The 14,545-nt window shown below is 28.9% G+C and overlaps 2 protein-coding genes across 2 annotated transcripts; one reads left to right on the top strand and one right to left on the bottom strand.

Annotated features, from left to right (window-relative positions):
* Positions 1–15: 15 nt before the first annotated feature.
* No66 (Bifunctional lysine-specific demethylase and histidyl-hydroxylase NO66) lies at positions 16–3,122 on the top strand. Its single transcript, XM_074254741.1, has 3 exons — positions 16–77; positions 574–2,217; positions 2,933–3,122. Exons 2-3 carry the CDS (start codon positions 574–576, stop codon positions 3,002–3,004), a joined length of 1,716 nt encoding a protein of 571 aa, XP_074110842.1. The 5' UTR covers positions 16–77; the 3' UTR covers positions 3,005–3,122.
* Positions 3,083–6,754, bottom strand: LOC141535024 (multiple coagulation factor deficiency protein 2 homolog). Its single transcript, XM_074254743.1, has 4 exons — positions 6,626–6,754; positions 4,252–4,404; positions 4,070–4,156; positions 3,083–3,428 (listed from the first exon to the last, which is right to left on the bottom strand). Exons 1-4 carry the CDS (start codon positions 6,628–6,630, stop codon positions 3,155–3,157), a joined length of 519 nt encoding a protein of 172 aa, XP_074110844.1. The 5' UTR covers positions 6,631–6,754; the 3' UTR covers positions 3,083–3,154.
* Positions 6,755–14,545: the final 7,791 nt, after the last annotated feature.

The following is a 14,545-nucleotide window of genomic DNA, read 5'->3' as shown; positions in this document are numbered from 1 at the left end:
AGCCTATCATACAGCCTTTACTCAGATTCTCCGGTCCACGCTGTTCAGCTGTTTGTTGATATTCATTAATATATCAAGTAAGTTTTGTTATTTATTTATTTATTTTTATAAAATTAATAAGTTATAAATTAAAGAAAAATTTATTCTCACTTTTATTGCTGTAAATTATAAAATGATATTAATGTTAGCTGACATTTTACAATTTTTGATCTTTTTAATAAATAAAAATTATAAAATAAATATTTTTAAAAGATTGCATTTAAAATTTACAAAATTTTCTAAATGTCAATTTTTTTAAATAATAATTTTCAGTTAGCTGATTTAATTTTATTAATTTTAACTTGCAACTAATACATAATCATGAAATTAAAGTTAGCCGACGATTTAAATTTTTTAATATTTTTTCATTTAATAAATTACAACTAAAAAATATTTTTAAAAAATTGCACTTACAGTTCATCAATTTTTTTATCAAATAAAAATTTTTTTAAATTATTTTGTCAATAAAAATGATTCTAAAAATTTTTAGATGTTGGCTAATTTAAATTTTCATTCCATAACCTTTGATTTCAGATGGCGAGTCCCGACGGCCGTGTTTCGGCTTTTGCAATGTACTCAAAAAAGCGCAAGAGTACAGAAGGAGAACTCCCGAAGCAGCTAAAAAAAAAGCCTGAGTTTAAAAATATGAATGGCAAGTCTTATAAATTTGCCATGGAAGATCAAAAAGTAAAATTAATACCGGGTAAGAAATTAGTAAAAATGTCTGACAAGTCACTGAAACAAGTCACGACCTTGTCGAAAAAAGTGAAAACAAAAAAGCTGGTGGTAAAAGGAATAAAAAAATTAAAAAAAGACAAACTAAATCCAATAAAACTGCCTAAAAACGTGCCAGTAGTTGAAGTTCCTCCAGAAGAATCAAACAAAAATTTTACAGACCCTACAAAAGAGACCCAGACATTATTCGAGTGGCTGATTCACCCCCTGTCAATCGACAAGTTCTTCAAAATCAACTGGGAAAAAGCCCCGCTCCAAATTCAGAGAAACAAGAAGAATTATTACAAAATTTTATTGTCAACTCCGATGATCGACGACGTGCTGCGTAAATTTAATGTCTTGTTCACTAAAAATTTGGACATTACTTCGTACTCCGACGGACAAAGAGAGACTCACAATCCTCCAGGACGTGCGTTGCCCAGCGTGGTCTGGGATTACTACTCCAACGGGTGCTCCATCCGAATGCTGAACCCCCAGACGTTCATTCCAAAGATCCACACGTTAAATTCAACCTTGCAGGAATTTTTCGGGTGCTTTGTAGGCGCTAATTTTTACTTAACTCCTCCAGGAAGCCAAGGATTCGCGCCACACTATGACGACATCGAGGCGTTCATCCTCCAGGTGGAGGGAAAGAAGCGCTGGCGGCTGTATAAGCCGAGGAACGAAGAAGAATTTTTGCCGAGATTTTCTTCGGAGAATTTTAACCAAGAAGAAATCGGCGAACCGATTTTAGATGTGATATTGAATGCTGGTGACATTCTGTACTTCCCCCGAGGCACTATTCACCAGGGAGAGACCTTAGAAGACAGCCACAGTCTTCATTTGACCTTGAGCGTCTACCAGAAAAACTGCTGGGCGGATTTCCTAGAGAAGCTGGTCCCAGCAGCTCTGAGCAGCGCGATTTCGCAAAATTCACAGCTGAGGGAAGGATTGCCGCTGGGCTACTTGAATAACATCGGATTGGTCCACAAAGTTAATGGCAGCAAGTCTAAGGACAATGAGTTCCGCAGGAAATTTGTTGAGACTACCAAAGAATTGTTGCACAAGGTTATTGACATGATTGACGTTGATGCTGCTGCGGATCAAATGGCCAAGGGACATATTCACGACTGCTTGCCTCCGGTTCTGACTCCCACGGAGTTGGAGTGCTCGGCTTTGAGAGATGGTGAGGTGATGGTTGAGGATGGCAGGATAGAAAACAGGGTTGAGATTGAACCTGATACGAGGATCAGGTTGACCAGGGCTCACTGTGCTAGGCTTGTTGAAGAAGACAACTGTTTTAAGCTTTATTATTCTTCGGAAAATTCAAAAGAGTATCATGAGTATGAGCAACAGTTTTTGGAAGTTGAAGAAAATTTAGTACCGGCTATTAAAAAAATTATTTTGATGTATCCTGAGTTTATTAAGGTTGATGATTTGCCTATTGATGGAGAAGATAATAAGGTATTTTTTTAATTTTATTTTAATCAATTGAAAATATTTATTTCAATTAATTGAAAATTTTTATTTAATTTAATTAATAAAAATTTTTAATTAAAAACAAGCAACCTTGCAATCACTATTGTGAACTAAAAAAAATTAAAATATTGCTTTATTAAATAATGACTTCGTTAAATTGCACTGTACTTTCTTAAATATTGACGTTTTTAAAGATATAAGCTCATCCCGATGGTACACTCATCGAGACCTTTCATTTGAGTACCCACATCAATTTTTCATATATTTTATATATTTATGTATATTATATATATGAATATATGAAAAATATATCAAAATGCATGTGGGTACTCAAATGAAAGGTCTCGATCAGTGTAACATCGGGATGAGCTTATATCTTTAAAATTGTCAATAGTTCAAAAGATACAAGGTAATTTCTTAATTATGTATGAATGGAAATGAAACAAAATTTCTCTAAAAAAATCGATTTTATCATTTGATTATCCTGGACAAAAATTTTTCTTATTCTCTTAATAATATAGATTTATTTATTGAACAAATTTTTCATTTATATAATTAAATTTTATTGCGTACAAATAATTATTTCATCAACGTGTAAACCATTGAATTTAAAACTGACAATTATCATAAATTTAATTATAATTATAATCAACAAGTACAACTACTAAATAATTAATAATAAAATTTGTTTTACTTTCAGGTGCAAGTTGCTCGAGACCTCTGGGAAAAATGTATCGTAGTAACAGATCAACCGCTTCCAGTAATCGAGTAAGACTCCAGTAGGATATAAATGTATATACCAAGCAATAGACGTTATAAATATATCGCATATAAAAATTTTTTTAATAATTAAAAACTATTACTTTAAAAATATACTCGTTTATTCATAATTCGTCAAAATTTTATTGTATAAACCTATTCCTTACTGCAAGTTCAAGGATTCGAGAGTGGTGCTCTTTTCGCTGCTATTTTTTTTCTCTTTTGCTAGAACGTATTCAACATACTCGATGTATCCGTCGTTGTCAAGATCGTCTTCTTCTAGTACTCTGTCTACCATTTTAATAATCATGGGGATCTGGTCCGCTAGGGTATAGTCATCTACTTCGTTATAGTCTTCTTCTGTGTGATATGTGTGTTGCAGAGCATGGAGTATCTCCAGGCCATCCAGTTTTGTATTGTTGTCTTTGTCGTGCATCCTAAAAATAATAACAATTAGTATCATTGAAAATATAAATTATAATAATTTTGTTAGATTAGAATATAAAATTTTGTTTTAGTAAGTAATGAATTAAGCTCATCCTAATGTTACACTCATCAAGAGCTTTCACTTGAGTACCCACATGAATTTTTGATATATTTTTCATATATACATATATATAATATACATAAATATATAAAATATATGAAAAATTGATGTAGGTACTCAAATGAAAGGTCTTGATGAGAGTAACGTCAGGATGAGCTTATATCTTTAAAAATGTCAATAGTTCACAAGATACCAGGTAATTTCTTAATTATGTACTTAGAGATAGAGCATTAACGTGACAATCGGTGAGAATGATATGAAACCTTGAAAAGACACAAATTCAAGTCAAGACCTTTGCAATGATTCTAAATTTTCCTAAGAAAAACCGATTTTATCATATGACTATTCTGGAGACAAAATTTTTCTTATTCTCTTAATAACCTAAATAATAATAATAATAATAATAATAATAATAATAATTTCATTAGATCAGAACATAAAATTTTTGAGAAGACTACAATTATTGTAGCGAAAAAAATTCATTAACTTACTGAGTAATTATTATTTTAAAAATAATAATAAATAATTTACTTGAAGAAATAAAATTCTATTTCATCTTCGCTCATTGTATCCAAAGACAGTCCAGCATAATCAGTCCCCATGTCTTCAACTAAATGCCTAAATTAAAAAAAACCCAAAATTTAACATCAATAAAATTGTAAAAGTGTCTTATCATCTTTTTTGTCTGAAGAAATATAAAAAAAAATAATTACGCAGTATCATGAAGAAGTTCCGAGTCCTGAGTTAGTTTAATGTCACCCTGCGGAGTATAATGATGATGTGAAACAGAACTTTTGGGATGATGAGGCCCTCGGAAGCCCATCGAGGATTGCAAATACGCAGCAAAGAATATCAGTATCTCTCGGCTGAAAAAAAAATAATTTTATTAAAAGTACAAATGTAAATAATAATAACAACAACAACAATAGTTTAACCTGCTGGTAGAAGAAACGCGGGAGTACTCAAAATCAAGGGTGGGATGGAAATTTAGACTAGTATAAAGTATATGTAGATGTAGAACATCAAAACGCCCCCCTGGCCATCGACAGATGGGACTTTAGGGGGTCTACGGTAATTATTATGCGATTACCCACAAGCCCATTGATTTAGATTGGTGACAGCCGGGGGTCTGGCTAGCTAGATTTTTCCTTTTGTCCCGAGAATAGTTGCAAAAATTTGACACTTTTTTTTTTTCGAGTTAAAAAAAGAAGACTAAATTTTTTTTTTAGAAATTTTAGGAAAAAGTAAATCTGGTGGTTAATTAAAAACGATGATAATTATTGGCAAACAAAGTAGGTGTCAAAGTAGTAGGTGATGACAGGATTGAGTTGGGGTACTTAGGAATCAATTTTACAAGCTTAGCAGGCTTCAGTGGACCGGGAATGCATATGTTGAGTGCGTCTCCCCAAGGATCTGCTCTCACTTTCTCTCATCGGGAAACTTTGGGCTATCACGTACTCCAAGTGGACCCCTGTGGTACAACTAGCACCCCGTAGTCGAGCACGCGAAATTCGAGTGAGATCTGGCCACCCTCCTACGACCTGGGAGTGTCGAAATCCATAAATAATTTATATCATTTGGTTCATTCAACTCGGGGAGATTGACAGAAGAAAACCAGCGAGGGGATTCTACTGATTTTTCAACCTGCTAGACAAAGAGTTTCAAACTTACCCAAAATTTTAGTTTTTGATATTTGATAAATATTTATTTGAATTAATTTATTAGAATTTTGAAAATTTTGAAAATTTTTGTAAGAAAAAAAAAATTCACGTGTAGAAATTAAAAAACGTGTGGAAAGTAAAAAATACGATTTTTTATAAATAATTTTTTTGAAGGAATATTTTTGTTAAAAAAAATTGAAAAATGATCAAGTGACTTCTAATTTTAATTTTATATATTGATGAAAATTTATTCATCAGATTTTTGGAAATTTAAAAAATTTTTTTTAATTGAGAAATTTGAAGAAATAAAACATGCAATTTTTTGAAACAAATTTTTTTGTTAAATAAAATTCAAAAATGGTCAAGTGACTGCTAATTTTAATTTTATAAATTGATAAAAATTAATTTAGCAGCTATTTGTTAATTTAAAATTTTTTTTTAACGAATTTGTTTCGAAAAATAATTTTTAAAAAATTTCATTTTTAATTTTTTTAAATTTCTACATTTCAATTTTTTTGCCATTACTTATTTGTTACAAAAATGATTAAAACTATAAAATATTTACTGATTTAATTTTCATCAATATATAAAATTAAAATTGCAAGTCACTTGATCATTTTTTAATTTTATTTAACAAATAAATTATGAAAAAAAAATTGACATAGATATTTAAAGAAATTAAAAATGCAATTTTTAAAATTAATTTTGTTGTTAAATAAAATTTTAAAATATTCGAATGATTGTTAATTTTAATTTTAAATATTGATAAAGATTAATTAAGCAGATATTTGATAATTTTAGTAACAAATAAATGACGGCAAAAAAAAAAATTGAGGTAAAAATAAAAAAAAAAATAAAAACGCAATTTTTTAAAAATAATTTTTCGTAACAAATTTGTTTATTAAAAAATAATTAAGAGACTGCTAATTTTAATTTAATAAAATATTATTTCTTTTTTTTTTTTGCCCTAAAAATTATTTAAAATCCTCGATAATTAATATTTAATTATCCCGTTCAGGCTGTAAACAGATTCAAGGGAATAGTAGTACAGCGGTAATACGATACTATGATTGTAGATGAATTTTAAATAACCCAGCGGCGCTTGATCTCATCCCCTTGACTATCGTCCTTCCATCGGCGCTTCCTCTTCTCTATGTAGTGAGCTTTTTATTTTTCATCTCTTCATCCCTTGATCCCAAAGCAAACCACACTCTGATTATATATACGCAACTCATTTTCCTCAAGCATCATACATACTTTATTACCCATTTTACATTTTATACATATTTACCGTTTACAATCTATTACAGAGATTTACAAATTTATTTCTAATAAAATATCTAAAAATAAAACAAACAAATTAATAAAGCTTCATTTAAATTACAGGTTGAATGGAAATAATTATGAAAATAATGGAAATAATTACCCCATATTTTTGTAACAGGTTTGTCTTGGTTCATCTGATGAAACTGATACTGATGGGAATAAATACTCGAGTTTTAAGTCACAATATCATCCAGGGTTACCTATGTCGATGTGTTTACCCGGCTATTTTCTACAATACTCGTTGACTCGCACGCGCGAGCGATTATCGACGTTTTTACTTCTGGGACCTGCGTGAATGTGATCCTGCGCGCAAAATTCAACTAGCGCGGGTGTTTGTTACATTTTTTTGATTTAGATCGCTTGAATTTATTTATCAATTTTTTTTTTTTAGAGAAAAAAAAATTCATTCAGCTGTCTAAAGTCTGCAATAATAAATCTTTCAATCACAGTCTTTAATTTTCTTGAAAAAAATATTAATAAGGCAATTAGAATTATATTAGAAATTAAATTAATATAAAAAAAATTTAATTAAACAATTTCACGTGTGAAAATTAATTAAAAATTTTTCTAAGCATTTTTTTAAGTGTGATTGATTTATTATTAAAATTTTTAATATTTGGTCCAAAAAATTTTTTTTTTTAAATTGCATTTTTTTTTTAATTTCTACAATTTTTTTTAGATATAAATTATTTTTTATAAAAATTGTTAAATTAATTTTCATTAGAAAAATATGCAAATAATTTCAGCAGACATCTGAAAATTTTTAGAATTTTTCTTATTAAAAAATTTTAGAAAATTTAAAAAACAATGCATGGAATTTTTTAGTTTTAATTTAATTAAATAAAAAAAATTATTAAACGTCTGTTAAAATGATAGAAAAAATTATTTTTTAAAATAATAAAATTTGGTTGAAAAATTTGAGAGATCAATGGATCGATTGAGAAGAAAACTGAAGGATAGATTTGAGGAAGTAAAAAAGTTTGAAGCTGAGAATATGGTGGGTAACTTTTGAGTGGTAATCGAGAGCAAGGGTAGATGAGATAGATGATGAATATAGAGATATACTGGAGTATAAAAGAGGAGGGTGAGGAGCAAGAGGGAGTATAACTCTCCGGTTGTCATGGAGACCAGCGTAGCCTAAAGCTATGCTTTTATTGATTCCAAGCCGCAAACAATGTATAGGAGTGTGGATGTTTCGCTCTGTTCTCTTGACATCTATATTTCTATTTACTCCGTTTCATCTTCTGTCTTGATGCCATTGTCATCTACATATTTTTATTCTATTCATTCTATTTCACTCTGCAACCAACCATTACACATTTTTTGTTTGTTTCCAGTCAGTGGTGAACCGTCAGAACTGGAAAATAAGGTCGCGAGATGCCTTTAATTTATTTAATAGAATTAAACTTTCTAAATGGTTTAATTGCGAGGCATTTTTTCAGAGTCATCCAGCCGAATACTTGAAGCAATCACCATTTTATATCCGACTACGCGTAAGAACACCCACTGCGCTTCTCGTTTGGTTTTTCCCACCCACTGGGTTAACAGATCCATTTCTATTATTCACACCCAATCAATAATTATTATTTTATTTTATTTATTTTATTCTTTAACTCAGAAAAAAAATGATGAAAATTAAATTAGCCGACATTTAAAAATTTGTATAATTTTTTTTATTGAAAAAATTATTATAAATAAATCAAAAGAAAAAATTCCTCTTGCAGAAAATTTTATAAATTATACGTGCAATTTTTTTTTTTTATTGATAATTTAATTGTTAAAAAAATCAAAAATTGAAAAATTGAACGTCGACTAATTTTAGTATCATGACTTTGCATAGGAAAATAAATTAAGTAAAATAAATATGGCTTTTTATGGAACATTTGACACGTGTCGTATCTATAATACTACCTTAAAAAAATTAAATTAAATTTTTTACAGTTAAAATTTGCTTAAATTTTAAATTATTTCTCAAACTATGTTAATTTAATTTTTTTATAGGAAAGTTCAAAAAATGTTCTTTTGATTTTTAGTTAAAAAAAAAATTTCCATTCGGGTTCAAAAAGTATTTTAAAGATAACAATTGATATTTGTTATGATCCTAATTAAAAAAAAAAGTATTTTTTTACTTGTTGGAAAAAATCAAAAATTGTTGGACGTCGGTTAATTTTGGTAACTTTGCATAGGAAAATCAATTAAGTAAATTAAATATGGCTTTGTATGGAACATTTGACACGTGTGATATCTATAATACTGTCTTAAAAAAATTAAATTAAATTTTTTACAGTTGAAATTAGCTTAAATTTAAAATTATTTCTTAAAACTATGTTAATTTTATTTTTTTACAGAATGTTAAGGATAATAATTGATAATACTAAAGTTAGCCGCCGGTTTTAACTTTTTGATTTTCTTTTAATAATTAAATTAGAACTAAAAAATATTTTTAAAAAATTTCACGCATTGTTTTTCAAGTTTTTTACAATTAAAATTTTTTTTTTATTTTTTACTAATCATTTTTTCAATAAAAAAAAAATTCTCAAAATTTTTAGATGTCGGCTAACTTAATTTTCATTAATAATTGATATTTGATCTTTTTTACTTATTATTTTATTGTTGAACGTCAATGAAAAAATTAGTTCCAAAAAATTTTTCAAACTTTTAAAATGCAATTTTTTTTTGACATTTTTATTTATTAAAAAATAATTATTAAATATCTGTTAAAATAATTTTTATAAAAAAAATGCGTATCGAAAATTTGACGCATGAAAATTGCCCAAAGGGATGCGCCAGAGTGATCGATGTTTTGTCCGATCGGACTTTGCCAAACTTGTTCAATATATTCATGACTTGTATGATAGTTTTTATTTAGCATGTATGTATTTTTTATTTCATTTTGTTTTATTTATAAAAAAAAAAAAAAAAAAAAAAAAATTGGTTTGATAAAATTGAGGAAATGAAAACTAGCTCGGGTGATTAGCTCTGATATCCCGGAGGTTTTTTATTTTTAATAAAATTCCATCAATTTATATTTATCCGAGAATGTATTCTTGAAGGCGGTCGACCATATTCTTCCGCGTTGCTGAGTTGCGAATTGAGACAAAATCTGTGACCAGAAATTTATCGAGGAGCTAGGAATCCGAGTGTATTTTTATCGGAGACAACGTAAACTCTTTTATGGGTTTATTTTTTTATTTTCAAGAGCTTTTTTTTTTTTCAACAGGACAGACTAAGTGCTAAATTATTTTAAAAATATTTTCCTAACCACGTTAGCGTTTAATGTAGAGACCGGACTCGCTTACGGGTGGTAGCTGCGCTTAGTTTTATTGCGATGGATCCGAAAACAAGTGGGAAGATTTTAGGGAAGAAAAATTAGGGACAGAACCCGATGGTTAATGAAGAATAAAAGATACCACCGCGGTTTTTACCAAAGTTGTAAGCTCCCAGCGGTTTTCATCCCTTCATTACCCTTCTTCATCAACTTTTCGGGGTCAACTTTCCCCGATTAATATTTCAGCAATTTTAACTAAATTTTTCATCTCTAAATTGTCTACCAGGCATTTTTATCCTCGGAAAAGTTTAAATCTTCGTGCTCTTTGATAATTTGTTCTATTTGGAGATATTAATGCCTGGGACCGAAATGAAATAGACTTTTTCGTGATATTTATTTATATTATGCACATACACAGCTTAGCGAGGGCTCGTGGTACCTGCGAGCTTCACTATCCTTGCGAACGAGACTTATGATGAGGTTTCAATTTGCCGGGGGGTGCCGTCAGGCTGCGTTTAACAACTTTTTAATGGGTGGAGGGAGAAAACTAGAAGAGGAGTTGACGGAGATGGAGATAAAAGAGGAAGAAGCTGTTAGACAGGAGTCAGGTCTCCGTGACTTTAATCTAAAACTACGGTATTAAAAATCATTAAATTGTTGGTAAATTTGAATTTTAATAATTACTTTTATTATTTTTAGGTTTAGAATTTTAAATAATTATCTCTACCCTATAAAGAAGTTAGAAGAAGAAATACATTTATCAGATCAAAGTATTGTATTTTATTACTCTTAAATTATAATTTTTTATTTTTTTGATCCAGCTGAAAAATGACTTTTTTTTCAGCTTCTAATTTATTTAATTTTTTAATTTTTGTGTGAAAACTTTCGAGAAGACTATTATTATTTTAATTAAAAAAAATAAAAATAGTCAAAATAATTTTATTAGATTAGAATGTAAAATTTCCAAGAAGATTATAATTATTTTAGCCAAAAAAATGTTATTGACTTGTGAATTAAAAAAAAATTAAAATTTTGCTTTATTAAATTAATGACTTTTGTTAAATTGCATTGTACACTCTTAAATATTGACGTTTTTAAAGATATATGCTCATCTCGATCTTACATTCGTCAAGAGCTTTCATTTGAGTACCCACATGCATTTTGATATATTTTTCATATATATGAATATATGAAATATATGAAAAATTGATGTGGGTACTCAAATGAAAGCTCTCGATGAGTGTAACATCAGGATGAGCTTATATTTTTAAAAATGTCAATATTTCACAAGATACAAGGTCATTTCTAAATTATGTATCTAAAGATAAAGCATTTTTGAATGCATCCTAAATACGTATCATAATAAATTGACTATCGGTGAGAATAATATAAATTTTTGAAAAGACACAAATTCAGGGCAAGACCTTTGCAATGATACTAAATTTCACTAAAAAAACCGATTTTATCATATGACTATCCTGGAAACAAAATTTTCATTGTTCTCTTAATAATAATGTAGATTATAAAAATAAAAATAAAAATAAATAAATAAATAATAATAATAATTTTGCATTTTAGGTAAAATGTATAATTTGGATATCCAGAGGGTAAAAAAAATTAAAAAATTAAATAACTGCAAAAACATAAAGTTAATACCCATGTACATGTTGTGTGTTGCTGGCTCTCTATTCAGTATTTTCGTAAAATTTTCCCGGTGTCTCTGTTATCGTGTTGGCACCAGCAAGCACACCATCACCAGAGAAGCACACACACGGTGCCAGGGTAGACTATGTTCTACGTTTGTACCTCGTTCGTATTTCGTATCTCGTACAGTGCTATACAGTACATAGTATATAGAACCATCAGCCGACTCCTCGCTCGCTGAACCGGGTGGTTCGCCCTCTTCGGCCCCGGTTCCCCTGGCCACCATCTAACCTAGCGCAGCATCCGCGTTCTAGAGCTCTCGCAGCTCTCGTAATTGCATTTGACGTCGCTACGTTTTTGTTTCAGAGCAGTACGTGACGCTTCCGCCCCGTGAGTAGTGTAGTACTTTCGTACTTTCTCTTATACCCTCTTTCTCTTTCTCTTTATCCAGGTCTTTCTCCATCCTGCTCCTTATTTTCTTCCGAGAGCTTTTACCGAGCTCTCTTAGTTTTCCCGTCGTAGAGAGACTCTCTCGGATAAGAAAAAAAAAAAATAAAAATAAAAACGAGACATAATACAACCGTCCATTCTTCAAACTAACAATTCCAAGTTACTTTTTTTGGTTTTTATTTATCAATATTTTTATTTGTAAAAAAAATCAATTTTTTTTTTTTTTTTAATTTTTTTAGATTTTGCCAGCGATGATCAATTAGCTGTGTCGCATAAAAACAATCGGCTAAATGCTGTAAATAAAATGGTAAAATAGGCGTTATTATATCGAATTATAGTGACAATAATAATCTACTGTCGACACGTGTTGGCCAATTGATTCCACGGCACGTGTCTTCAATAAAACCGCACTTGTCGAAACATCAACTTCAACAATCACTTTTTTTATAATCTAAAGAGGCTATTCATTTATTTTGCCAACAAAATCAATTGTTATTTTTATTACGTCTTTTTAAATTTCAAATATAATTTACAAAGAATTTTTTTAGCTATACTAGCAACCTGCACTCACTATGTGACTTGTGAACTATTAATAAATAAAATTTTGCTTTAGTAAATAATGAATTGCTAAATTACAATGTACTTTCTTAACTATTGACATTTTTAAAGATATAAGCTCATCCCGATGTTACACTCATCAAGAGCTTTTATTTGAGTACCCACATGCATTTTCATATATTTTTCATATATTCATATATATATATAATATACATAAATATATAAAATATATGAAAAATTGATGTGGGTACTCAAAAGAAAGGTCTTGATGAGTGTAATGTCGGGGTGAGATTATATCTTTAAAAAAGTCAATAGTTCAAAATCGATTTTATCATATAACTATCCAGGAAAAAAAAATTTTCTTATTTTCTTCATAATATAAATTTTTTTTTTAATCTCAAATTTTATCATCAAAATTATAGATAACAAAATTATTTTAAAATGATGGAAGTAATTTAGAGAAAAAAATTTATTAATTATAATAAAATAAAATTTTTTAATTATTAAAAAATTTTTTAAAGAAAAGATCTAATTATTACATCACTAAAAATAAAATAATTGTTCTTAACTCTTCATTAAATAAAAAAAAAAAATTAATTTTTTAATTAATAAAAATTATTTGTAAATTTTAGTAAAAATATCTTAAAATTGAGACTTTTACAAAATAAATTTATAAAGTAGAAATTGACCCTTGATTTTAGACTCAAGCGGCGCTTCCATAAGTGGTAAGTAAAAAAATAGAAATTTTAAACAATTTTTACTGAAATTAATGTTAAAAAAAAAAAGAAAATAATTGCAGATAAAGATCAATAAAGCAATATGGAATTAGATGATAAAAGTTGGATTGGTTTTGCATCCTTGGATAGTACGCAGATCAAAGCTGTTCGTAAATTTCGACGAAGTATATATCGATGCACACACTACACATAACCCAGGGGTTTATTTGGGAACATGTGTGTCAGAGAGAGATATTAGCAGAGTACAGAGTACAGAGGTATAGAGTTCACCCAATGGACTCGGTATTTTCGACGGCGGGGGTGCCATATCGGTGGGGCGTGGTCCAAATCTGTCACATTCGCCACACGAGTTTATGCTTTACTCATATTCATCTGGAATACTTATTCAATCTATTGTGCTCTATAAATACGTATCAGTTTTTATTTTTTATTTTGTATTTTTATCAATGTATGCTCAGCATACCTTGCAAAATCTCCATTATATTACTTACAGGTAAACCGAGAATTTCATCAACAAGTCAACCCAGAATTTGTAAAGGATTGAGCGGCAATATGTGACCTTTTATCCTGGCACTTTCATCTAATCTATTAATCTACCCTCGTTCATATCTTTTACAATCTTCAGTCGGTGCATTAATAAACATAGACGGGTACTTATTTATTGATATTTTTATACTTTCACTCCAAGTCAGGGAGATGGAGATAAAAATTCAAGATCGAAGATTCAAGATTATAGGTTTTAGATTGAAGACCTTTTTTAATACTTACAAGCGCTAGACTTGTCTATAAATAACATCAAGTCCATGAATATCAATTCTTGTTATAAAGTTACGTTATTATAATGTCTCTAAATGAACTTTGCAACCATTATTTTGTGATAACATCTCAAATCTTTGCACTGATTTTTTTTTATACATACTTTAAATTTTTTGAAAATTAATGGAAATAGTTTGTAAATTTTGAAGCAAAAAAAAAATTAAATTGAAATAAATTATTTTTAACAAAATTTTCTTTTTAATCTAAAATTTTTATTGTAATTTATTTTTGAATTTTCGTAAAAAAAATTAATAAAAACTTTGATATTTTTTTTAATAGATTGTAAATTATTTTCAATTTAAAAAATTTGTATTTTTTAGTTAAATTTAGTGTCATTGCAAAGATCTTGACTTTCATTTGTGCCTTTTCAAGGTTTCACATCATTCTCACTGATAGTCAATTTATTATGATAAGTATTTAGGCTGAATTCGAAAATGCTCTATCTCTAAATACATAATTAAGAAATGACCTTATATCTCGAGAACTATTGACATTTTTAAAGATATAAGCTCATCCCGATGTTATACTCATCAAGAACTTTCATTTG

Source organism: Cotesia typhae, unplaced genomic scaffold (assembly GCF_013202065.1).
Source record: "Cotesia typhae breed Kobodo isofemale line unplaced genomic scaffold, CoteBio_Ctyphae scaffold_13, whole genome shotgun sequence".
NCBI classification, from domain to species: domain Eukaryota; kingdom Metazoa; phylum Arthropoda; class Insecta; order Hymenoptera; family Braconidae; genus Cotesia; species Cotesia typhae.
This window is presented reverse-complemented; position numbering and strand designations above follow the sequence as displayed.

Coding starts and splice junctions, on each gene's coding strand:
- No66 (XM_074254741.1), top strand. CDS start 574: ATGGCGAGTCCCGACGGCCGTGTTTCGGCTTTTGCAATGTACTCAAAA. Junction 2,218..2,932: donor TTGATGGAGAAGATAATAAG/GTATTTTTTTAA, acceptor TTTTACTTTCAG/GTGCAAGTTGCTCGAGACCT.
- LOC141535024 (XM_074254743.1), bottom strand. Junction 4,157..4,251: donor GAACTTCTTCATGATACTGC/GTAATTATTTTT, acceptor TTTTTAATTTAG/GCATTTAGTTGAAGACATGG. Junction 3,429..4,069: donor ATAGAATTTTATTTCTTCAA/GTAAATTATTTA, acceptor TATTATTTTTAG/GATGCACGACAAAGACAACA.